The sequence below is a fragment of the Pangasianodon hypophthalmus genome, chromosome 22, assembly GCF_027358585.1.
Source record: "Pangasianodon hypophthalmus isolate fPanHyp1 chromosome 22, fPanHyp1.pri, whole genome shotgun sequence".
Lineage (NCBI taxonomy): Eukaryota > Metazoa > Chordata > Actinopteri > Siluriformes > Pangasiidae > Pangasianodon > Pangasianodon hypophthalmus.
Window position 1 is genome coordinate 8,299,364 of NC_069731.1, and position 24,264 is coordinate 8,323,627.

The 24,264-nt window shown below is 40.6% G+C and overlaps 1 protein-coding gene across 2 annotated transcripts; it reads left to right on the plus strand.

Annotated features, from left to right (window-relative positions):
* The first annotated feature begins 1,112 nt into the window (after positions 1–1,112).
* Positions 1,113–24,258, plus strand: virma (vir like m6A methyltransferase associated). Of its 2 annotated transcripts, none has more exons than XM_026924322.3 (23): positions 1,113–1,254; positions 3,555–3,667; positions 6,352–6,438; positions 6,685–6,733; positions 7,911–8,076; positions 8,263–8,382; positions 9,558–9,788; positions 10,212–11,400; positions 12,561–13,094; positions 13,187–13,341; positions 14,145–14,227; positions 16,199–16,292; positions 16,950–17,491; positions 18,670–18,905; positions 19,087–19,566; positions 19,683–19,815; positions 19,945–20,061; positions 21,237–21,397; positions 21,534–21,630; positions 21,868–22,034; positions 22,461–22,807; positions 22,908–23,051; positions 23,725–24,258. In XM_026924322.3, the coding sequence occupies exons 1-23, from the start codon at positions 1,192–1,194 to the stop codon at positions 23,910–23,912; spliced, it is 5,496 nt and encodes a 1,831-aa protein (XP_026780123.1). In that variant the 5' UTR covers positions 1,113–1,191; the 3' UTR covers positions 23,913–24,258. The 2 variants fall into 2 exon arrangements, with proteins under 2 accessions (XP_026780123.1, XP_026780124.1); XM_026924323.3 differs by having other exon boundaries at positions 9,558–9,758.
* The last annotated feature ends 6 nt before the right edge of the window (positions 24,259–24,264 follow it).

A 24,264-nucleotide genomic window follows, 5' to 3' on the forward strand; every position in this document is an offset into this window, starting at 1 on the left:
GGGTGCCAACCAATCGCTGGGCTTAATCGCACACATGCTCGCACCTCCTCGACAATTTGGAAATGCCAATCAAGCAGAGGCGGGATTTGAACCTTGCAGGCAAACCACTAAGCTACTGTGCCCCCACTTATATATATATATATATATATATATATATATATATATATATATATATATATATATATATATATACATATATATGTGTGTGTGTGTGTGTGTGTGTACACACAGTCGGGGTCATAAGATTACATATGCCTTGCAAAATCTGCAAAATGTTAATAAAATAAGATAAAATAAGAGGGATCATAAAAATTGCATTTTGTTTTTTATTTAGTACTGCCCTGAATAAGTTATTTCACATAACAGATGGTTACATATAGTCCACAAGACAAAATAATAACTGAACTTACAGAAATAAACCAGTTCAAAAGTTTTGTTACCTGGATGATCAATGACTATTTTTGTTTTGTGATAGTTGTTCTTGAGTCCCTTGTTTTCCTGAGCAGTTAAACAGCCCACTGTTATTCAGAAAAATCCTCCAGGTCCTGCACATTGTTTGCTTTTCCAGCTTCTTCTGCATATTTGACCCCTTTCCAACAGTGGTTATGTGATGTTGAGATCCATCTCTTCACACTGAGGACATCTGAGGGACTCGTACACAACTATTACAAAAGGTGCAAACATTCACTGATGCTCAAGAAAGCAAAACACTACATTAAGAGCCAGGGGGTGTAAACTTTTGAACAGGATGATCAGTGTAAATCGTTATTATTTTGTCTTCTTAGAAACATGTAAATATCTTATGTAGCTTCTGCATGGCAGTACTAAATGAAAAAAATAAAATCTAAGAAAAATAAAATAATAGAAAACTACACCTTTTTATGAACTACACCTACAAATTCTGCCCTGAATTTGACCATGGAACGGCATTTCCCAGGCCGACACACATTAATTATTAATTATTAATTACTAAAAACTAATCTTATATGAAAATATGAAGATTTTGTGGAAGTTTGGTTATAACACAGTATAAACATTAATAATAAACTCGTCAGAGACTGTGCCAGAAGCACAGAGTTTCTCTGAGCTGTGTCATGGTTGCTGTTGTTGTTGTTGTTTTTCTCTGGCGCACTCTGCAGTGACCTGGAAGTGAAATGTTTAGCAGGAAGTACAAATGACCGAGAAACAAAGATGGCGGGGGATTCCTCAATGGAGCTTCTGTTTTTAGACACGTTTAAGCATCAAAGTGCAGAGGTAAATAATAGAATTCTGTATATTACATTATTTGGAAGACGAGTCAATAAAAATATTATCTGCAGCGTTCCCGAGCTTATTTTTTTGTCGATGTGCTTTGTACACAAAGCAAGTTAGTTAGCAGCCTGGCTAAATGCACTAGCATGTCGGGACGTGCAGAAGCGAACACTACAGTAATAAGTAGCATGTTAAAGGAGGAACAGTACTCCTTCCGGTGACCTGTTATTATCCTGAAGTAAACATTACTACTGTGCGTAGAGCTCATGGACATTTATTCTGTGCATAAATCTGTAAATGGCTAGAAACTAACGGCTAGAAACACCAGGGGACTGCACAGTGGGCTAGAAAACTGGCTCTAGCTTTGATTATTATTATGATTATGATTATTATTATTATTATAATCAAATGCTATAATGTGCAGTGTGAATACAAACAAGGATTTGATTAATGATCCTGCAAGGCTTTCTATCTTCTAAACCCTTTAAAACACGCTCATCCTAATACCTGCATGCAGACATACAGCTCTGCAAATCGTCTATCAGTTAGCTGTGTTCACTCCTTTCACATGTTTTATTGAAGAAACTAGTTTGAAAGTAATGCAGTAATGCTCTGTCCTCATCATGTAAGCTTTGACTAGCTGGTGTGTTGTATAAAGAATAAACCACATGCTGTTTTTGGAAATAATCACAGGAGTTACTGTTACTACCCCGAAGATGATTAATTTCAGAAACCAGCGCATCCCATAGTGGTTTATTCCTTTTATACTACAGCAGTTTGTCCATGATTATAATCTTGATTGTATATAATCGTTATTAATGAATAACGTTTTTTTTTAGCACTATTCCCTCGCACCTCCGGGGTTGGGGGTTCGAGTCTCGCCTCCGCCCTGTGTGTGTGGCGTTTGCATGTTCTCCCCGTGCTTCAGGGGTTTTCTCTGGGTACTCCGGTTGTAACTTGCGTTGTGATTAGCATCTCTAAATTGTTCGGAGTGTGTGAATGGGTGTGTGAGTGTGTGTGTGCGATTGTGTCCATCCAGGGTGTCCCCACCTTTCCCCCCGAGTCCCCTGGGATAAGCTCCAGGATCCCTGCGACCCTATATATGATAAGCGGTACAGAAGATGGATGGATGGATTTTTTTTTAACAGTTTATATTTACATTTAATGTTGTTGAATGTCTACGTGAGAAGTTATTTCCTGTTCTCACTTACGTTGTAAAAGCTAAAAACAGTTATCCCCTCACAAGACTCTTTTTCCTCTTTCTTGAATGTAATAAAATAAAATGAATAGCAAAATTGTAGTATCCCAAACCCCTTTCCTGCAGCGAAAAACGTTCTGACTGTAAAAAAAAAAAAAAAAATTTAATCAACACCAACTGACTGATCAGATTAGAGAACTGAGCAGTGCTGTGGTATGAAGTTCTTCCTGCTGTAAAGATATTGAGCTACTGTTTCATTGTTTAGGGATGCTCCAATCCTACTTATTCCATTTTTTTGTTACAGTTGATATCAGTGCTCTGTGTTTTGGATGATATTGATCTAGAACTACCAGTAAACTAACCATTTTTCAGCCAGTTTCTGTTGTCAAGTTATGCAGAACTTCAGAGGCGTGAGGTCAGGTTACTTTAGGAGAATTTCGACTAACAGCAATACCAGCTGATTTTCACCTTTCTCTCTCTCTCTCTCTCTCTCTCTCTCTCTCTCTCGGTTGTGAAGATGTTCCCTATACCAGAAAATTAAAGGAACAACACTAGCGTGACATTTGTCTGTTACAGAGGAATATTGATATTGGAATTCTTTTCTGATAAACCGTGAAATGGTCTTATGGAGGTTTTGACCATAACAGCTATAACATTTTTCTTAAAGAGCATCTGTTTGTTTCAAGCTCTGTTTATTCTTAGGCTATTTTAAATTCTGCACAGCATGTGCTGTATGCTTACTTGTGAATTAGTTGTTAAAAAAAGAAATCCTAGTGAGTGCATTAATATAAACCTGTGACTTACCTTGTAACTGTCTCTAGTTTTTCTGCTAATGTTGTTAGAGAAAATTGACACCTTCTGAACAGTAAGAATTTTACCGTGGTATCAAAAGTAGTTAAACCAGCCAGTTGCTGAAGTACATTTATAGAAACGGATTTCCTCACTATCAATATAATCGTCCCTTAGAGAAAAAGAAAATGGAGAAACACTAGACAGTTTATTTAATAGAAGATAACCAATGTCTTTTCTATGTCCATATTGTAGTTGGTTGAAATTTGTCTCTCGTGTAAATGTCATTTTTCTGGGTATGTTTTTTCTGCTGTAGTTCACAAATGTGGATGTGGTGCGGTTTCCGTATGGTGTAATGATCACAGAAGTCAGAGTCATCCCTCCTGGTATCAAAGCCCACAGCAGCCTCCCGGACAGCAGAGCTTTTGGGTGAGAACACAACATATTATCCACATAGAAGCCTCGCTTGTGTGGCGTTTTTATTGCTGATTATCTCTCTCTGCAGAACTGATGGTTATTAACGTCTTGGAAGACAAAAAAAAAAATCAAATCAAAGATAAACTAACCATAAAAATACAATTACTAATTTGCACAGCACAGCTTTATTAAACCTGTTTGGTTAGATAACCAGTGTCAATTAATTAAGTGGATTGAATAAATGGGTGCCATATAAATAAATAAATAAATAAATTTATGTAACACATGTCTAAATAAAAATATGCTTAGTGGCATTTGATTTAACAGACACTTATTGGATTTGCTTTTTTTCCCGTGGCTGAATCCCACGAGTTCCTTTGAGCCTAAAGTCAGACCTGACATTTGTTGTTGTTGTTGTTGTTGTTGTTGATTTGGGTCGTTATCATGCTGGAAGGTGGAAATTTTTTTTTATCTTCAGCTGTCTAACAGAGGCCTGCAGGTTCTATGCCAAAATATACTGGTATTTAGAGCTAGCCATGATTCCCTCTATCTTGACCAGAGCCCCAGTCTCAGCTGAAGAGAAGCAGCTCTTAGCATGATGCTGCCACCACCATGCTTCACCGTGGGTATGGTGTTCTTTGGGCGATAAGTTGTTTACTTTTGTGCCAAAAAGATCTTTTAGACTTATGCCCAAAAAGTTCCACGATGGTCTCAGCAGACCATAACACATTTTGCCACATGCTTTGCGGTGATTGTATGTAGGTTTTGGCAAAATTTTGCCAGGCTTAGAGGTTTTTCTTTGTGAAAAAGGGTTTCCATCTAGCCACCCTTATATTCATCTATGTTTATGCCCAAACATGTCAAGAATAGAATAGATGGTTGTGAAGGGCAGGATACTTGTCAGATATTCCAGCAGCTCCTTTATTGTTGCCGTGGGTCTCTTGGCAGTTTTTTTGTCCTTTTGTCAATTTTTTAGGGACGTTCTGTTCTTGGTGATGACACTGTGGTGCCCCGTTTGTTCCATGGTACCTCTAATGTTTTGGAAATTCTTTTGTAACCCTCTCCTGATTAATACCTTTCAACAGTGAGATCCCATTCATGCTTTTTTGTGAACCAGGGTTTCAGCAGTGATGTGAAACCAAGATGATGTCAAGAAAACGTACAGAAACAGCTGATCTTTATTTGGAGTTAATCAGAATCACGTCGTTGATGACAGGTTGATGATAATTACTTTTGAACATGAGTCTGAATGTGTTCGGTTCATTCTGAGCACAGTCACATCCCCAGTATAAAAGTGTGTGCACACTTCTGCAGCCAGGTTATTGTAAATTTTTTCTTTTTTTCTTCCTTAAATGTTTTTATTTGTTTTCACTTGAATTTTGTTGGTTGCTATATCACATTACAGGCGGAAAAACATCTGACCTGATTTATCTTGGTTTCTTTTTTTTTTTTACATTGCAAAAACTTGCAGCTTTAACTGGAGTGTGTAGACTTTTTTTTTTTTAAATCCACTAGTGACAAGAAAGTACTGTAGGTAAATAAAAGGTTTCTGGTACAATTCTGTTTTTGCCTTTTTTTGCTTAAGTAGGTCATAATTCACCTTTCATAATTTGTGCTACAAATCATAGTGTCTAAAATTCTAATGCATTCAAACTAATTAAAATAAAATCCTAAAAGAACTGGAACCATTACTTCACCATCACTGACATTTACATTGTATTTTTTTTTTTTTTGAGTTTATAAAGTACATAATCGTTCAGACCCGAGTCGTTATCACACGCAGATTTATTTTCCTGTCAAATATAGCCATGGAAACAATGAAATCTTAGATTAATCTGACTATGATCGTGTTTTTTTTTTTTTTTTTTTTTTTTTTTTTTAATATGTCATAACATATAATAAGTCACATCACAGACATGTAAACTGCAGTGTATCCACTGAGACCAGGAATTTGATGCAGGCTTGATAATTAAAGTTAGTCTGTAAGTAAACATTGTGGTTACTTTAACAGTTTTAGCTGAAGGACACAGTGAAGGAACAGGACTGGGCTTTTTGTGTGTCTTGGTTTCTACTGTTCTCACTCGTCTTAGGTATCACATGCACCACACCCCCTATTCTCCTGCTTTCAGTTATGACTCACCTATCTGTGTGTTTGTCTTCTCAATTGCTTGTTCTACTTACTGTGCCTACTTTTCCTAATAAACTATTTAGAATTAGGAATGATAAAACTTCAGCTCAAGTCATTTTACTGTCTGTAGGACCAGATTGTTTCTGGTTATATATTTGGTTATGTTGTTTATATATTGTTCATGAAGTGATTGTTTTTGTTCTGTTTGTGAATTGAAACAATGCCACATATTGTGCTCTCATTGTTTGGTGTTATGTGGGTTGAGAGAAGCACTGCACTTCTTTCAAACATGTTTTAAATGGAATACATTTAGTTATTCTTTGCTCATCTGAGGAAGAAATTGGATAGGGTTTAAAGGGAATTAGCTCTAAGGTCATTGTCAGTGTAGCTATGTTGTATTGTATTGGTGTGTGAGTAGAATGTATGCTGTTCAGTGTCTTTGTTGGTTGTTTTTTTGTGTTTTTTCCAAACCATTGGAAAGTGCATGTGTAGGCTGGGGCGTCGTCAAGCTTGGATTTGAGTTCTGATGTGCTTGTGTGTGTGTGTTGTTTTTTTTGTTTTTTTCCAGAGAAACTGCTCCTCATGCTTTCCAGTTAGACCTGTTCTTTAACAATGTGTCCAAACCCAGCACCCCAGTGTTTGACCGGTTGGGCAGGTACTACACACACACACACACACACACACACACACACACACACACACACCCAACACACCCAACACACCAGTGCGCGCACACACACATGAATGCCGACAGTCATCACTATTATACACTTATTTAATAGTTGTGACTTTCCACTTAAAAATGAAAATGATATTTTTCTCTACTTTAATCTCTTTATACACTTTCCTGAATGCACTCGTCATATCCTGAAAGTTATACATATCATTTATTTTTCCCTAGCTTGGAGTACGACGAGAACAAATCAATTGTCTTCAGGCCCAGTGGAAAGGTGAGATACTTGTACACTACTTTTTTTTTTGTCTAATATTCTCTCCCAGAAGTATATTTTTTTATAATCTCCCTATAAAAAAAATTATTAAAGCACGAAGGCTTTTTTTCACACGGCGGTTTACAGGGCTGCGTGTTTGTGTGTGTGTGTGTGTGTGTGTGTGAAAAAAGCCTTCGTGCTTTAATAATTGTCGCTCATGACATCCTTCATCTACTCCAATTCAGCATGTGCTACACTGACCGGACTTTCCAGCTCTAGAATGTCTATGCAAACCATCAGTTGTTTGCATGCTTGAAATAATTCCCTTTACCTCTCCTCCCCACCACAGGAAAGTGTTTCTCAAGTAGTAAATCAGACATCTTATCTTTTCAAGTGATCCAACAGCACTGAATCAGACATGCTCCTTTGTAGATCTGACATATTTCAGTTAACAGAAGAACAATAATTCTGTGTTGTTAGACATGTTGTGTATGAGGAGAGCTACATGTTTGCATATTAGACAACCCCTTTGCCCATCCTCTCCGCACGAGAGTGTTTCTGAAATAGCTCAGACGTCTTCCCTTTTAGAGACGGAAAGTGATCTTAAGGCATACGGTTATATTTTCCTCTTTTGAGCGTGGCGCTGATCCACAGAGTATTCGGTCTGACATGTTCTCACTCTGCCTTCATACTGGAAATATTCAGAATGGGAAATAAATGAAACAACAAAAAGAAATGTGACCTGTGATACAGACGAAAGAATACAAGAAAATAGAGCAAATGTTGTCAGAATTTCTGAGTCGACAAAATTACCTCACATCTGGTCAGGGACTGATGTAACTGATTTTATGTAGTGATAAACGTCAAAGGTACCCCAGTACACGGCGCATTAGAGTTAAGTTTTTTCCCTTTTCCAGCTTTTAACTCCTGTCTGTCTGTGATCAGTGTTTTCTTGCTGGTTCCTTGTATGATTTCATGCCATAATTGTCACCGAGCAGCAGCATAGAGATGTTTCTGCTCTTCTTGTGATATTCATGAGCTCACCTTAAAAAAGGATTTACTAGTCTTGAAGATCCAGATGATTGGTGTGCAAGACAGACTTTTGTGACCCAAATTTAGACCTTTGGAATAAGCAGTGTAAATGTGTAAATCGTGAGATGTTTAATGAGACGTGACCTTGCTTGATTGTTTTGTCTAGATAAATACAGACGGGTTGGTGCTGCGGGGCTGGTATACATGCCTAACGTTGGCAGTGTATGGTACGGCCGAACGCTCACACAGCCACGACCGCGATTCTCCACCCCCACCCCCTCCACCTCCACCGCAACAGCAGACACCTGCCTCCAAGAGGAATGTCAAGCATGGTCAGTATATCTGTTATTTACACACATGAGCAGTATTAGAAATAAACACTACTTCTGTCATTAGAGGCTCTATGTCTTTAAAGGAATGTAAATGGAATGGAATGTACAGTTGAAAAAGCTGTCGTAATTGTTTTTATTTTAACATTGTGTATTTGTTGTGCTTGTGTGTGTGTGTGTGTGTGTCAGAGTGGGATAATGAGGAGCAGTTTAACGGCAGCCCACCCAGACCACAACCCAGAGGCCCTCGAACCCCACCAGGGCCTCCACCCCCGGACGACGATGATGAGGATGCGCTGCCTGTGCCAGGTGTGTGTGAAATTTCCACCGTGAAGATTCTGCCTCCGAACAGTTTCTTATTCCTCATATATTCCTCATATTTTTTTATTCCAAGTGCAACATTTATCTAAAAAAAACCTGAAAGCGCAAAAGAGCACGAAGTGACATGAAGTTCGTATATTGCTTAGGTAGAGATGTTAGGTGTGTTAAGTATAGGTGTAGCCTTAACCTGCCAAAAAAATTTGTATAACATGACTGCTTGGATCCTACTGAATCACCTAAAATCCACCATCCAGCTGAGTTTTCATGATTGCCACTGCAGCTCCCGTCTGCACAGCTGGTAACATTATTACACCCTCTCATACTCTACTTAAACTTGCAAATTTTCCTGCCTTTTTTTTTTTTTTTTTTTTTTTTTTTTTTTTTTTTTTTAGGCTCTGGATGACTAAATAATTTATTCAGATTTTTTTAAATGGTAAATCTCCAGCAGGGAATTGCACAAACCTGTTGGCTACAATCGTGCTGTAATAGAATAGAATTACCCCATAAATATTGTATGTACACAGGTACAGTACTGTGCAAAAGACTTAGGCACATGCAAAGAAATGCTGTAGAGCAAAGATGCCTTCAAAAATAATGAAATTAAATGTATCTACATTAAATAAATACTATAAAGAGCAGTAAACAGTAATAAATGAAACAAAGTCAATATTTGGTGTGACGATGTTTTGCTTTAAAAAAAAAAAAAAGTAGTCTCAGGTACAGTGTGTGCAGTTTTCTAAGGAAATGAGCTGTAAGTGTTACTGAGCATCTTGCAGAAGCAGCCACAGTTCTTCTGGAGACTGTGACTGTCACACTCGCTTCTTATTTTTGCAGCAAAATCCAGCAGCCTTCATTATGTTTTTTTGTCTGAAAAGTGGTCTCTTATGTAATATGCTGCTTTCTTTACTGACATACAAAAATTTTTTTCTGTAACATTTAATTTTGTGCTGGAAAACTAATGTTTGGAAATCTAAAAAGTCTTTGTACTGAATCAATAATGTAGAAGTTACAAAATAAAAATCTATAACAAAGTTTGTACTAAAAAAAATAGGGTGCCTAAGACTTTTGCACAGTACTGTATATGCACGAATACAATTTATTTAAATTTTATTTATTTTCAATAAATCATTTGACACACAACACACTCAACACATATGCTGTAGGCCCGGTGAAGGAGGAGAGCGTGGAGCGCGGAGACGATGATTTGGAGCCTGTTTCTCCTGAACGAAACTCCCTCCCTCCTGATGATGCATACTCAGACCAGCAACAGGAGGAAGATGAAGGAGCAGGGGAGGATGAAGACGATGATGCCCGCTCTGAGGGAAGTGAGCCAGAGGAGGAGGAGGAGGAGGATGAGGAAGAGGGTGAGGAGGAGATGGAGGATGATGGTGAAGGTAGGGGAGGCACAGCGCGGTGTGTGTCCCTCAGGCGTGTGTGCGGTTGTGTTTCTCCCAGCATGCTCACACATTAACCTGAGAGCAGAGAGGAAGTAACTAAAATCACACTGCATGTTAAACAGCCTCCCCCTGAGCTACAGCGTCGACATTGAACTTGTTTTTATGGGTTTTAGTATGTCCCTGTCTCAAGCTCATATTCATACTCATTCTGCTTTATGTAGTCGAAAATTAGAAGTATGGTTGGATAGTTAGATCCATAATGAGAGCAAGCAGACACTGAGATGTCGCATGCGGGCTGGGCATACTTTATTTTCCTTATTAGTTTATCTTGTTTTCTGTTTCACCGTAATGAACTAGTAGTTTATTCTGTGTGTACTCTCGCTTTCCAGTTTTAGATGTTAACTTTTTTCCCTACTTTAGGTGATGATGGCTATGAGCAGATTTCCAGTGACGAGGAGGATCTCGAGAGTGGGGCATTTAAACTGCCAGCCTTCGACCTTGACTGCACCCCTGAGGACCTCGCATCACTCCCTACCGTCCAATACGATCCGTACGAACGGGAACTCCGCCCCCTCCAGCACTTCACTGCACCCCATATCACGCGCTACGAGGCAGAATTGAATTGTCTTAAGGCTACAGAACTTCAGGACCAAACGTCGCCATGGGCCGAGTCTGCATCTAAGTTGGTAGAACTGTTGGAGTCCCGGGGGGAGGGGCCAGACTCAGAGCACAGTGCAGGCTGGGTAACGGCATTAGAAGAAGTTTCTGGTTTGCTAGTGAAAGGATTGAGCTTCTTGGCGGTTAAGGATCCAGAGGGCCAGAAGGAGCAGCTGAAGCTGCTGGTCGAATGGACATCCACAGCTTTGAATCTCGACTCAGCCCTGGCACAACCCATCGCCCTGAACCTGCGCCAACTGAAAGCAGGTGCCAAACTAGCGTCTTCTCTGGCTGACTGTGGTACTCAGACTGTGCAGGGTCTGCTGGAGAAGGGAATCGTGGGTCTTCTGCTGGGCCTCCTGTTTGCCGATCACGTGTCATCCACGCTGAAGCTCAGCGTTCTGCGCTCCCTCGACAGCATCATAAGCGAACCAATTGGCATGGAGGCACTGATTAGAGTGGACCAACAAGACAGCGAAGGGACCAGTGGCTACCAGCGTCTGCTCGAGCTCTTTCTTTTGGACCAGACTGTCCGAGTGGCGACAGCAGGTGCTGCCATCATGCAGAAGGGACATTTTTACGAAGTGCTGACTGACCTTCAGAAAACAGCGGGTGTGTGGGCTGAGCACCATCCTGCAGAAGGTGAGGCTGGAGAGAGAGAAAGAGAAGGAGGTGAGAGGGAGAGAGAAAGCACTGACAGAGAGGGAGAAGAGGGAGACAGGGAAAACATCGAGGCAGAGCCAGAGAGCCCGATGGACATGGACACGCTGCTGGAATCCAATTCTCTGTCAGAGGCTGATCTGGAGAGGCTGCAAGGTTTGCTAGAAGAGTTGCTCCACCTGCTGGAAACAGCGCCTCACTGCATGGTGCAGCCGCCTGGCAAGGCTTTTCCCACTACTGCACGTATTACCGGACCTCCGGAGCGAGATGATCCTTATCCAACACTCTATAGGTGATTCACACACCCACACACCCCTGGGGTTATAGTCAGGCTCATGCTAGCTAAATCTAGCTAAGTGTAGTAAACCTAGCCACACTTTTTTTTTTTTTTTTTTTTTTACGACTTTTAAAATGTGGTATATCTCCCGTTACCTGTTTAATGAAGCACTGTTTTAACTCTTAGTCATTTTTGTGATCATTTTGGACCATGTTAGCCAAAGCTATTGGACACACTTTTGCAAGACACACAAGGTCTGGTATGTCCCCCGATTGCTGGTAATGAAAGCAGTGTGTAGATTATTAGTCTAGTATTTGTTGTAACCAAAGGTACTCAGTGTAAGATTACTTTTTGTAAGACCTAGAAGGTTTGATGTCCTCCATTTTGTTAATCGAGGACATGCACACCTGTTGCAAGACCAGGAAGGTCTGGTATGTTCTGTAATAAATGCAGTGGGCCTCATTTATCAATCTGGATACAAACTAATTTATCTGTACATTGTTTATATACGTGCATTTATATATATAAGAATTGTATTATTTGTGAAAATCCAGTTAGTTCTGAACAAATATTTGTATCTTATCAGAGCTCTTGAGTTTGTGTAAATTTACGTATAAGATGATTCACTCATGTGAACCTTGATCAGTCGGCTTTGGTTTTATATACTGCAATTTTTTATACGGATTAATTTAAATTAAAAAAAAGTTTATTTCAATTACAAACACGAATTTAGAGAAAATTGTGCAAAACTCAACTTGAAATTGAAGTGCAAAATAAGTCCTTAAATTAAAACAAATAAGACTAAATGTTCAATTAGTCAAAAGTAATGGCGTCCTATAAAAGGAAGAGGTTAGTGTGTGCCTGTGGTAGTCGATGCACTGCACTGCTATGGCTGAGAGATTTGTGAGCATCACTAAATGTAAACCAGACATGATATGAATACACTTGGTAATTTATGGGTGATTGGCATTTAACAACATACACGTATGTGTATGAAGCAATTTTATAAAAAGCTGGTGAAATTCTTAGTTCAGTTTGGCTTCTGAAATCATTTGCACACAATTTTATTGAAAGTTTGATAAACAAGGCCCAGTGTTTTCATTGTCATTTGTGTGATCATATTAGCCAGATATTGGTCATATACGAAGTCTGTAATAAATCTCTTCTTCTTACAGGTATATGCATGCTACCCACTTCTTGGAGTCGCTGGCGGTTGTCTTGACCTCTCCGGCCACTTGCAGCCACGTGGGAGTACTGCAGGCCGTGCGAGAGCTGCTGCGCTTCTTATCCCAATCCCAGCAGGGCCTCTTATTCCTCCTGAGCCAGCACGAGCCCACCAACATCCTGTTACGTCTGCTCACACCTCTCACACACGTGGCTCCCCTCACACACCTAGCTCACCTGGCCCCACTGACCCCTCTGTTGGAGGCAGAGGGCGAGGAAGCTGCCACTGGCACTGAGAGCTCATTGGACGATGGCTTTTGGGTGTGGTTAATGCAGGCCTTGCACGCCCTGCAAGCTGTCGCAGAGCTCAACGGCCTGGAGCTTGAGGAAGGTGACAATCCAGAAGTGTTGTCCACGCTCCACAGCTTGTATCTGATTAGTTTTAACAGCACGGGACGAAACGCAGTCTCACACGTATTCAGCCTGGACCTTAATCTCAGCTGCCTGGTCAACCTGCTCGAGCATCACGCCAAAGAGGGACAGGGGTGAGCACATACACACCGCACAATAGACGCAAGCAAAACAAGCTAGGGTTTATCCTGCATATATGTGCTTCAATGTATTGATTCATTTTTAGGGAGGGAAAAGCCAGAAAGTCTGTGACATACAACTATGCCTGTATGCTCGTGCTGCTGGTGGTCCAGACCTCTGCTGAGCTGAGAATGATGGAGCATTATGCTGCTCCATTACTCAGTATATGCAAAGCCGACGAGAACAACGCAAAACTTCAAGGTGAGATGTAAATCTGCTTCCCAAAGCCATTCGTGATTCTATGCTATGGACACACTGAACATGAAAGTTGTGAAATAATAAATGTTGAAGTACTGTGTTATTAGAGTTTCAGGTGTTATACTGTATATTAAATCAAAATAATGTGTTTGTCAAAACATCCAGTTATTAAGTAGAAGTTCACCAAGGTATGTCAAAGTAAGGAAATAATATGTTGAAATAAGTCATTAGGCTGAAATAATTGTACTTCAAATTTTTTCCATAATTTGTAGTCGAAATAATGAGATAATATGTAAAGAATAATGTGATATTGAGTCAAAATAACGACAAAATAATGACAAAACAATTCAACGTTTTTTCCACGTTTTTTCCATAACATACCTTGTTATGTTAAGTCAAAATAACAAGGTATGTTGAAACAATGACGTAACTTGAAATAATATTTTATTAAGTCAAAATAATGAGATAATGACGATTCAGTTGAAATAATAAGTTATCAAGTCGAAATAACAAAATAATATGTCGAGGTAACAACAGCACATTCCACAACTTGTGTTCAAAATAACGAGTTCAGTCAAAATAACAAGATAAATATGGTGATATAATGAATCAAGTTGAAATAAGAGATGTGTATTAATTCTAAATAACAGTGTAGTATTTGAACATTTTTTCACAATATGCACTTCAGGACTTCTGTACTATACAGTAAAGAAAACCATCTATAAATCTCATGTTAACTTTGTAAGCAATCTATGATTTCTATTTTTACTTGGTTAATTTGGTGATGTGTGTGTCTTCTGTTTCAGAGCTGAGTAAATGGCTGGAGCCACTGGAGAAGCTACGTTTTGATATGAGTGGCATACCAGCGCTTATTGATTACATCAAACAGGTCTGTTTCACCACTACAGTACAACAAAATGGTTCGATTTATAATTATTTGTTGAAAGAGAGGAAAGTTGGATATGAGAGCAGCAACGTATTTTCAGCATAGAGTTAGGTTGTCTTTATTTTATTTATTTATTTATTTATTTATTTTATTTACCCTGAACCTGTCCTTAACTACACAACTGTACACTCACTGCCCACTTTATTAGGAACATCTGTATGCAATATGTATAGAGGTTCCTGCAATTATCCAATCAGCCAATCATGTGGCAGCTTCGCAATACATAAAATCATGCAGATACAGCTGAAGAGCTTCAGTTAAGGTTCTCATCAAACATAGGAATCGGGGCAAAAGTAGGTGTTTCAAATGTCTCGAAGACTTTAACCATGGCATTTTTGTTGGTGCCAGATGGGCTGGATTAAGTATTTAAGATCTACTGGGATTTTCATGCACAACAATCTGTAGCGTTTACACAGAATGGTGGGGAAAAAGCATCCAGTAAACGGCAGTTCTACGGGCAGAAACGCCTTGTTGATGAGAGAGGTCAGAGGGGGCCAGACTGGGTTGAGGTGACAGAAAGGCTATGGTAACTCAAATAACCACTCTTTTCAATCATGGTGAGCAGAAAAGCATATTAAAATACACAAAACAGCAAACGGTCAGACTAGAACAAGCAGATTACATCAGTTTCCGGTCCTGTCAGCCATGAACAGGAGTCTGAGGCTACAGTGGCCACAGGCTGGACAGTTGAAGATGACAGTTCAATCTTGAACTGTTGAATCTTCAGCTGTTCATATTTTTCCTCATTCTAATGTTTTGGGTTTGATGTTAATGTTTGTTCTGAACATTAACTGAAGCTTTTGACCTGTATCTGCATGAATTTATGCATTGCGCTGCTGCCACGTGATTGGCTGATTTGGAAAAGTGCATGAATTCGTAGGTGTTCAGGTGGTGCTCTTAAACAAGTGGTCAGTCAGTGTAGACTATATGGCCAAAAGTTTGCAGACACCTGACCATCACATTATATTTGCTTTTCGAACATCCCATTTCAGTTGTAAAAACCTCCACTCTCCTAGAAAGGCTTTCCATTAGATTCAAGAGCGTGGCTGTTGCCCATTCAGCCACAAGAGCGTTAGTGAAGTCAGGCGCTGATATCAGGTGAGAAGGCCTGGGGCACATACAGCATTCCAGTTAATCCAAAAGGTGATCAGTGGGGTTGAGGTCAGGGCTCTGTGTAGGCCACTCACGTTCCTCCACACCAACCTTGGCAAACCATGTCTTGATGGAGCTCGGTTTGTGCACAGGGGCACTGTCATGCTGGAACATGTTTGGACCTCTTAGTTCCAGTGAAAGGAAATTGTAATGCTACAGCATACAGAGACATCCTATATACTTGTGTGCTTCTAACTTTGTGGCAACAGTTTGGGGAAGACCCACATATGGGTGTGATGGTCAGGTGTCCACAAACTTTTGGCCATATAGCATATCTTGGCTATTGTAACAGTATATTTGCTCTCTTGGATTTAAAAGGGAAGAATAATTACATTTATACAAGCTTGTGGTTTTCCATTAAGGTTTTATTTCTGAAGTGTATGTACACACTGTAATTGTCCACTTATTATAAATGTATTCTAAAGTCTAACACTATGATTATAATTTACCAGTTCTTGTGTAGTATGCAGATTACAACACAAATATGCTACAGGAGTTATGTAAGAGTTATTTTAAATGGTCGTGTTATACCACTGATGCAGGTCTATTTATATAAAATGTACTGCTATAATCCATTTTTGCATTCATCTGTATAGTTTATGTGTAACCAAACAGTTATTAGAGATAAAGTAGTGCCAGTGTTTGTGTATAATTAGGACTAATGCATGCATTTGTACAGTGAAATGACCCAGTAGTAATATATTGTGGGTAAGCTACTTAATGATTAGCCATGCATAACTGAGATTTTGTTCCTTGTGTCAGAATCTGGAGAATGTAATGACGCCAGATGGAGTGGGGCTTGTCACTGCCCTCAGAGTGCTTTGTCACATTGCCTGTCCACCGGCTACAGTGCCAGGTGTGTACACACACACACACACACACACACACACACACGCACACAAGCACACACGCGCACACACACACACGCACACGCACAAAGGCATGCATACATCAGCTGTTTTTGAAACAGTATGAAAGCTTTATGAAAACTGTACACTGTAGTATTGTATGTGTATGTGTGTGTGTGTGTATATATATATATATATATATATATATATATATACACGCACATATATATACATGTATATATAAATACATACATATACACACACACACACATATATATAATCAAATGTATAAGACTGTCTGTTCCAATATTTTGCTCACCTAAAAATTGGGTGGTCTGAACCCAAAGGTGCCATGTTCTAAGTTGTTTAACACATCTAGATGTAAATATCAGGAAATGAAAGCTGTAATTCTGATCTTTCGTCTCATATTCACCTTTTGAACCCAATCTTTCAAACCCAAGTGTCTTCAGTGTATAGGAAATACAAATGATTTGGCCTTGCCGTTCCTATACTTTTGGAGGGGACTGTATGTATATACGCAGAGTATGTATTGTTCGATACATATCATTATGGCCCTACTTTCTTCAAAGCTATATTCTTTAAAATATAGCAGTCTGTATGCAGGGCTAGTGAACATTTATCATAGATCTGTTTTGTGTTTATAGGTCAGCAGAAGGATCTGAAGTGGAACCAGGCAGTGATCACACTGTTCAGCGCTGAAGGAATGGACACCTTTATTAAAGTCCTCCAGAAGTTGACCTCGGTGTTACTACCCCCCTGGCGACTGCATGGACCTTTGGGCCCCACGCCACAGCGGCTGATGATGATGTCACTGGCGTCCTGCGCGCTGAGGCTGATGCGAGCAATGCTAAGCGAGCTGCTGCAAGGCGGCGCGTGTGAGTTCAGGGACGTGCGTGTCCCGGCCGTGTGTGTTACCCTACACACGATTGCATGCTCCACGCCGTTGGGACGCCTGGATGCCGAGGAGCTGCGCCTGCAGAGTGACATCACTGACGTTTTACTGACTTTCACACACGCTGTGAGTGAGCAGGAGACAGGATCTGAGGAAACTGTGGCAGCGAACAGCTGGTCTCTCATGCTGAAAGAGGTGCTCAACTCCATTACGGCTGCACCACAGAACATTTACAGCAGCCTCAGTCTGTTATCGGAGCTGCTGCCTTTACCGCTGCCCATGCAGACCACACAGGTACTACACACACACACAACTGGACTCGACTGATAAGAGAAATACATACAGGCGTATTAATGAACATAAACGGATGCTAAACAATCGAGTAAAACTTAGTAGCCGTGATAAAATCACTGTAACACACACCCAAGTCAAGTGGCTTCCAGAGGCTTATTGTGTTTATAAGCCTCTTTAAACATAATAAAATCCATTGTTAAATACATAATTTAATTTACTATTCATTATATTTGCAACAAACAATTTTCAGGCATGTAGTATAGTCTATTAACAGTAAGCTTTGGTTGCTAAGCAACGTAACAGGCAAATATTATGGCATTCTACAAAACAACAATGGCTAAGTGTAACAGTTTTATTTGTTTAAAACTTGGCACGTTATTACGAAACTGGATTATTGTGATGCGGTCATAGTATGTACAGTACATCAAAGATATAACAACGGCTTCGAATACAGCTCAGCCAATCAGATTTTAGAATCGAAACTATCCATTTTACGAAAAGTGTTGTATAGTCCACTAATGTCTTTACATGCAATGAGAGAACACTACAGCTCATAGCCAAAAATGTTAGCCAGAGACTTTCTGACAGGTTGTCAAGGGCACAAACATGATGCTTCAGGACAGGATAAAGATTACGGCTACATAACATGTAGTCTCTTATATAACCCATTTTCCATAGTCTGTATTAATGAAGTCAATTAGCTCATCATACTTTTGAATTAAATTACATTAGTTGCCGCATTTTAGCCTAGTTAATTGGACTTCTGGGAAATCATAATATGGAACTGGACAAACCATTGGATCTTTCACTTGCCCAGTGGGCTAGCTAATGAATTTTGAAAATTGAAATATATTGATACACTTCTCTCATTCTCTCAATAATTTTTTCCTCATTAAAAATCCTTTTCTCATAAATGGTTTGTAAATTGTAGCTGAAACGTCTACAATTATGAAATCTTTCATAATATTGCTCTATTGTTGGCACTCTGTTAGCAAATCCAGAGTAAAACTAAATATTGAGATACACAGGAGGTTTTCTCACATAATACAAAAGGTACGCTCTTTTATCCCTTTCGATCTTACGCTTTTACACACCCTTGATTGTAGGAGTTGGAGTATAGTAAGCTCACAAGGCTTTGCTGTTTAAAGATGACACACATTGTTCTCTCGTCATGGCAGGCTTTGTCAGTCCAAGACATTGGCGTGGCGATGAACACACGTAAGCTGTGGAGCATGCATCTGCACGCTCAGGCACGCACGTTACAGGAGCTGCTGCGTTGTGTGTGTGTGAGCAGCTGCCCACCTCTCCAGTCTGTGCTCCGGCGAGTGTGTGTGCAGCTCTGCGACCTTGCAGCACCAACTGCCACCCTTGTCGTGAGGACCCTGCTGGAGCAGCTGCATGAAGAGATGCAACTGTAAGATGTGTCTCAGGATTGCACATGCATGACTGAAAAGTGCTCACATGTGACATTTACTGTGATTCACTGCTACTCCATTTAGGAAAGTTTTCCTGTGTGTTTATATTTAATGTTCTAAGATTTGTGTGATCTCAGCCGATGTTGGTTTACTCACATTATTTTTTTATTTTCCGTTTAGGGAAGCCGTGACTTCGCAGTTGACAAGGTTACTAGCCCTAATAGACTCACTGGTGTCTCAGCGCTCCTGTAAGGCAGCCATGTTGGCTCTGCTGGGCGGAGCCGTGCGCAGCGAGGTGCGGACCGAGGGGCGGCCTGAAGACAAATCCTCAGAGATGCTATCGATGCTGCTTGCGATGCTCCTCCCACCGGTGGACGCCAGCCTATCGGTGCAACAGAACTCTGAACTGATAGCCTCAATTATCCAATCACTGTGTGACCAGGACATTTCACTGATTGTGAGTGGCTCAGGGGAGGTGTGTGTGTCTGAGGCAGAGCAGTTGGCTAACGCCTTGCCTTCAAAGGAAATGATGCCGGGTATATGTGACAGAATGTTGGAGGTGCTCAGACACACCCACAGCAGCTACACTCTTCAGCTCACTTGCCTCAGAACAATGATGTTCCTGACCGAACATGACTATGGGCTCTATCACTTGAAGAGGTAACGATATGCTTTTAATTGAATAACCAGTGTGTGTATGTGTGTATATGCAGCAGTTCACTGATTGCTGACTTTGGTTTCGCTGTATATGCTTTAACATGCTGTTTATGTTACAGCTCACTAAAGAAGCACAATTCTGCCGTGTCATCACTGCTCCGGAGAGAAATCGCGTCTTTTAACAAAGAATCGGCTGAACTGCTTTCTGCTCTGTTGGACTTCCTGCGGCAGATCCTCAACAATGACTCAGTGGTGAACAACAAAATCACTTCCTGCTGTTTCTTAATGAAGCCAGAATCGCGTGTTAACATAAGCTTCGTGCATGTGAAAGAGAGGAAGAGTGTAGTATGTGTTTATGTGAGCCTGTTTGTACTGTAACAGGATGAAGATATGGACTCCCGCTCTTTGGCTTTGAACATGAGTGATATGAAACAGCTGCTCCAGTGGAAAGATGATTCCACTGAACATCCGCTTGCAGAGTTGGAGAAACACATCACGGTATGAAGTGCGTCGGTATAAGAGCCGATTTTACATGCATTTTCCGATCCAGAAATAAATGTGTTCGAATCTCGACAATGTCACAGCCGTCCATGTCCGGGAGCCATGCTCTCTGACGGCATACTCTCTCTTCCCTGACAATCAGAGTGACGCTAACTAATTGCAAGCATCTGTGAAATCTTGTATGCAGAAGAGGGCAGATAGCACTTTCCTCACTGTGTGTTACGCTGCCCTGTGATGCTGAGCAGCAATTCAAAAGATGTGGTTGCCTGGCTTCACGTGTCTCACAGGAAGCACGTGTTAGCCTTTACCCACCCTGGTTGATAGCTGTTGTATGATAGGAGAAAGCTGGACAGGTGGGTGGGAATGTGTTTGGTCAGGTGACCAAATTGGAGAGAAAATGGGGGGAAGAATAAGGACATTTTACACTAGATGTGGTGAATACACAATGCAGGCACCGAGACACTCGTACTTTAATAAACGTGGCCCATTTACATCAGAAGAGACAAGACGTGTGTCACGTTGTGAGTGCTCTACATGTCAGTGTAGGCAGAGTGTGGAGTATTTAGTTCTTCTACTGAGTTAGTAAATACACCATGGAAATAGCAGTATTAATGTACTATGATAAATAATTAAGTAAGGCATATTAGGGTTTTCTCTGCTCATGATCCAGTTTATCAGCCATTTAGCAGCCCTTCCTGAGTTGAAGTGTGTGTGTTAGAGCAGTTAAAACACTATTTTTTCATATATGTTATAATACTTCTAGTACTCATAATGTTATATTTGACACAAACATATCTTATATGTTTCGATATGAACTATTAACTGTTATAGCTCCTTAACATATTTAATACCATTTTTGGTCATAAATTATTCTTTGTTGTAAAGTACTTCGTCATTTTCTATCAAATGTATAGCGTGCCGATGTATTGCTTGGACGTGGACAAACAAATCATTATTGAAATTCGTTGGCAACTATTTTTATCATCAAAGTTTATCGCTTCTGTTGATTAGTTGTACAGTATGCTGAAAGATCGGCCTCGATCTTGCGTACGTGTATGCGTGCTTTAAAGCAAGTGTAAATCTGGCGTAATAAAGAAGTGCTGACTGGCTGAGTATGAACTTTTTTGGTGTATCTCACATCTAGTACTTGTTTTATGACCAAACTATCGTAGGAACTTCTTAAAGAGGATGATTCTTTGGAAGCTCTGCTGGAGAATGTGGTGGGTCTCCGGCAGATTGTGGAAAGTACTGGAGAGACAATGGGCCAAGCAGAACCTGAAACAGAGCCAACTCTGCCTTCTCCAGAGCCACTCCAGACCCAGTTTAACAACAGGTATCAGAGGGAGTCTGCTTCACCTGCTTGTTGAGTTCTCATTATTACGCTAGTAATTTATTTGGTGATGTTTAACGTAACGCTCAGCGATGGTTCTTAGTATGCCTGTGTGATTGTGTGTGTTCTTTCCCCAAAGAACCGTATATATTCTCTCTGATCTGTTGGATGATCAGCTGAGAGCTCTTTGGTATTCTCCATTCCAGTCAGACGACATGGAGACAGACCAAGACATGGTGAGTGTGTGTATTTTATTATTATTTTTTTTTTATTTACCTCATTTTCTCCCAGTTTAGTTATTACCAGTTTCCAGTTATTTTGCATTTCTTTTCTATCAAACAATCCTGCTGCATCTGTGTGGCCAGTAGTGGATAAAACAGATTTCATACTGATTTACTTCAAGATGAGTGAGGTACTATGCTCTGTATTTATACTGAAATATCATGTGGAGTTTTTGTTTTGTTGCCTTGCAGGTTAAAGTGGACCTGGTCGCGCTGGCGCAGCAGTGCTGCCCTGACCTGAACCTGAAGGCAGAGTTAGACCGTTCGTTCCTGAGCGAGCCTACTTCACCAGGCCACAGCAAACCAGCAAAGGGCTTTAGACTGGGAAAGCACAAACATGAAACCTTCATCACCTCTAGGTACACACAAAACACATTCATATGCACTTCATTCATTGGTCAGAAATACAGGGATGGAAAAAGCTTTGCAAAGTACATGTAGAAATCACAAAACTCACCCAAGCATGAGAAACACAGAGCTGGAGTTATATAAATAATTAAATAATTATACAAATAATTAGTTTTAAATTCTTTGTCCATCACATTTCTCTTTTTGTTCATTGGTCCAGAGAACGCATTGAATTTCTGCAGCGCTGCAGTTCAGTCTTTTGGCTCAGTTTAGAGTGATTGCAGTGATCACCTGTTTGAAGAAGCACACCAAGGGGGGAAAACACACCAGGATTCAATTCAAACAGACTGAACACTGCATATGTGAAAGCCCCCTTCGTGTGCATAGAATAACCCTCAATAATTACTCAAAATTATTCCGTATGTATCTCTCGGCAGCGGCAAATCAGAGTATGTGGAGCCGGCTAAGCGTGCTCACATCATGGTAGCGCCTCGCGGACGTGGTCGCGGTGCTTTCAACCAGCTCAGCCGCCCGCACGACATCTTCAGGCAGCGTAAGCAGAACACGAGCCGGCCGCCCTCCATGCACGTAGATGACTTCTTGGCTGCAGAGTTCAAGGAAGTTAACCTACCTGCAGGCTTGGCTCCACCCAAACGCCCTCTCAAAGGGGGAGGGGCCAAGCCACCCACTAGAGGCCTGTTTACTGGTGGAACCAGGGGACGGGGCTTCCAGAGCCACACCCGCTTCTTCACTCCACCTGCACCCAAGAGCGCACTGCTTGCCAGTATGTACAGCTGATAATACTCACACACATATACAGATCTTGTTGTTGCTGCGGTTTGGTAGCTATTGAAAATTGACGTTTGCTTTTTTTTGCGCCTAAGGTAATTATCCTCGTCGTGAAGGTGGGCGGGGCTCGACGTGGAGTGCTCCAGTGACTGCAGTAACTCACAGAGGGACATACAGTGAACCCCGAGGAGCACAAAGTAACTTTACACGGCCTTTGCCATCGAGGCAGCCACCAACAGGTACACTCATGTGATACTCATGCAGACATGCAGGTATTTAATAGCAAGATGGATAGGTAGATTCATAATCATTTGATTATGACTTATTTAATTTTTTTTTAATCAGGCCACAAATTTATGCATGTATCTCTCGCTTGGCTAGAGGGAATTAGTGTCAGTCTTGTTAAAGATTAGCAACTCCTACACCACCTGCAAGTAGAGGGTCAGAGTAAGAGCAAGTACTGTGTACACCATGTCATTCAGTGGAAGCTAGCTTTAGCATGGTTACTCTGAGATGTACTGTAGTCTAGTACATTGGTTTTCAAAGTGGCGTCCAGGAACTCATGAAGCATAGGGGGTCCCTGGTTGCAAAATGTTTGAGAATCCCTGATCTAGTAGACTGAATATCAGTCATAGGTTAACGTACTTCCAGTCACGATATCTGGAAAGTGACGAAAGACACATGAAAACTCAAGGACTAGGCAAGGGAACGGAAACAAAGTAGGAAAATAAAATCTGTGTTGCTTGGCTTTAATCAACTTGTATATACAAAAACAGTCTGCTGACTTTTTTTTTTTTTTTTTACATGAGACTAATGCCTTTGAGGTTCATTTGCAGTTGGTCAGTAAACTAAAATAACAGTGGTATAGAGTTTTTTGTTTTTTTTAAACTGGTTCTTCTGTACTTTCCTCAGGTGCACACCGGTTGGCTCCGCGAGACCGTGCCCCCAGAGGAAGAGGCACTGGGCTTTCCTGGCTAAGCGGAGGAGGACTTAGTGTAGGAGGTGGTGGAGTAAGTAACAGTGGGCGTGGTCAAGGCAAATTCAGCAGCAGCGGGAGTGGAGGTGGACGAGGCCGGCACGTACGCTCGTTCACTCGCTAATAACGATAAACTATCCAGGACTCAGCCACAGGGCTCTAAAGGACCAATCAGGACGTGGACTTGGAGAATCAGTGGATGCATTTATTGTAATGTTATATCTGTTGTTTTTTTTTTCTGTCAAAAGCTGATTAAAATTCTGTGAATATCCACTTGTGTTTAATATCTTTTAAACCTGACATTTGAATTTCAGCAGTTTAAAAGCGTACATTTTTATATGCAGCTGTTTGCTAGGAAGTGCCGTTTTCCAAGAAAGACATTGTGATAGATACTTTGCAAAGTATTTTATTGTGAGCCAGTTAGAGAAAATAGTTGCACAATTAATGTGAAATAAATCATTTTGAAAATATGTGAA

Coding starts and splice junctions, on each gene's coding strand:
- virma (XM_026924322.3), top strand. CDS start 1,192: ATGGCGGGGGATTCCTCAATGGAGCTTCTGTTTTTAGACACGTTTAAG. Junction 6,734..7,910: donor TCTTCAGGCCCAGTGGAAAG/GTGAGATACTTG, acceptor TGTTTTGTCTAG/ATAAATACAGACGGGTTGGT. Junction 13,095..13,186: donor CACGCCAAAGAGGGACAGGG/GTGAGCACATAC, acceptor ATTCATTTTTAG/GGAGGGAAAAGCCAGAAAGT.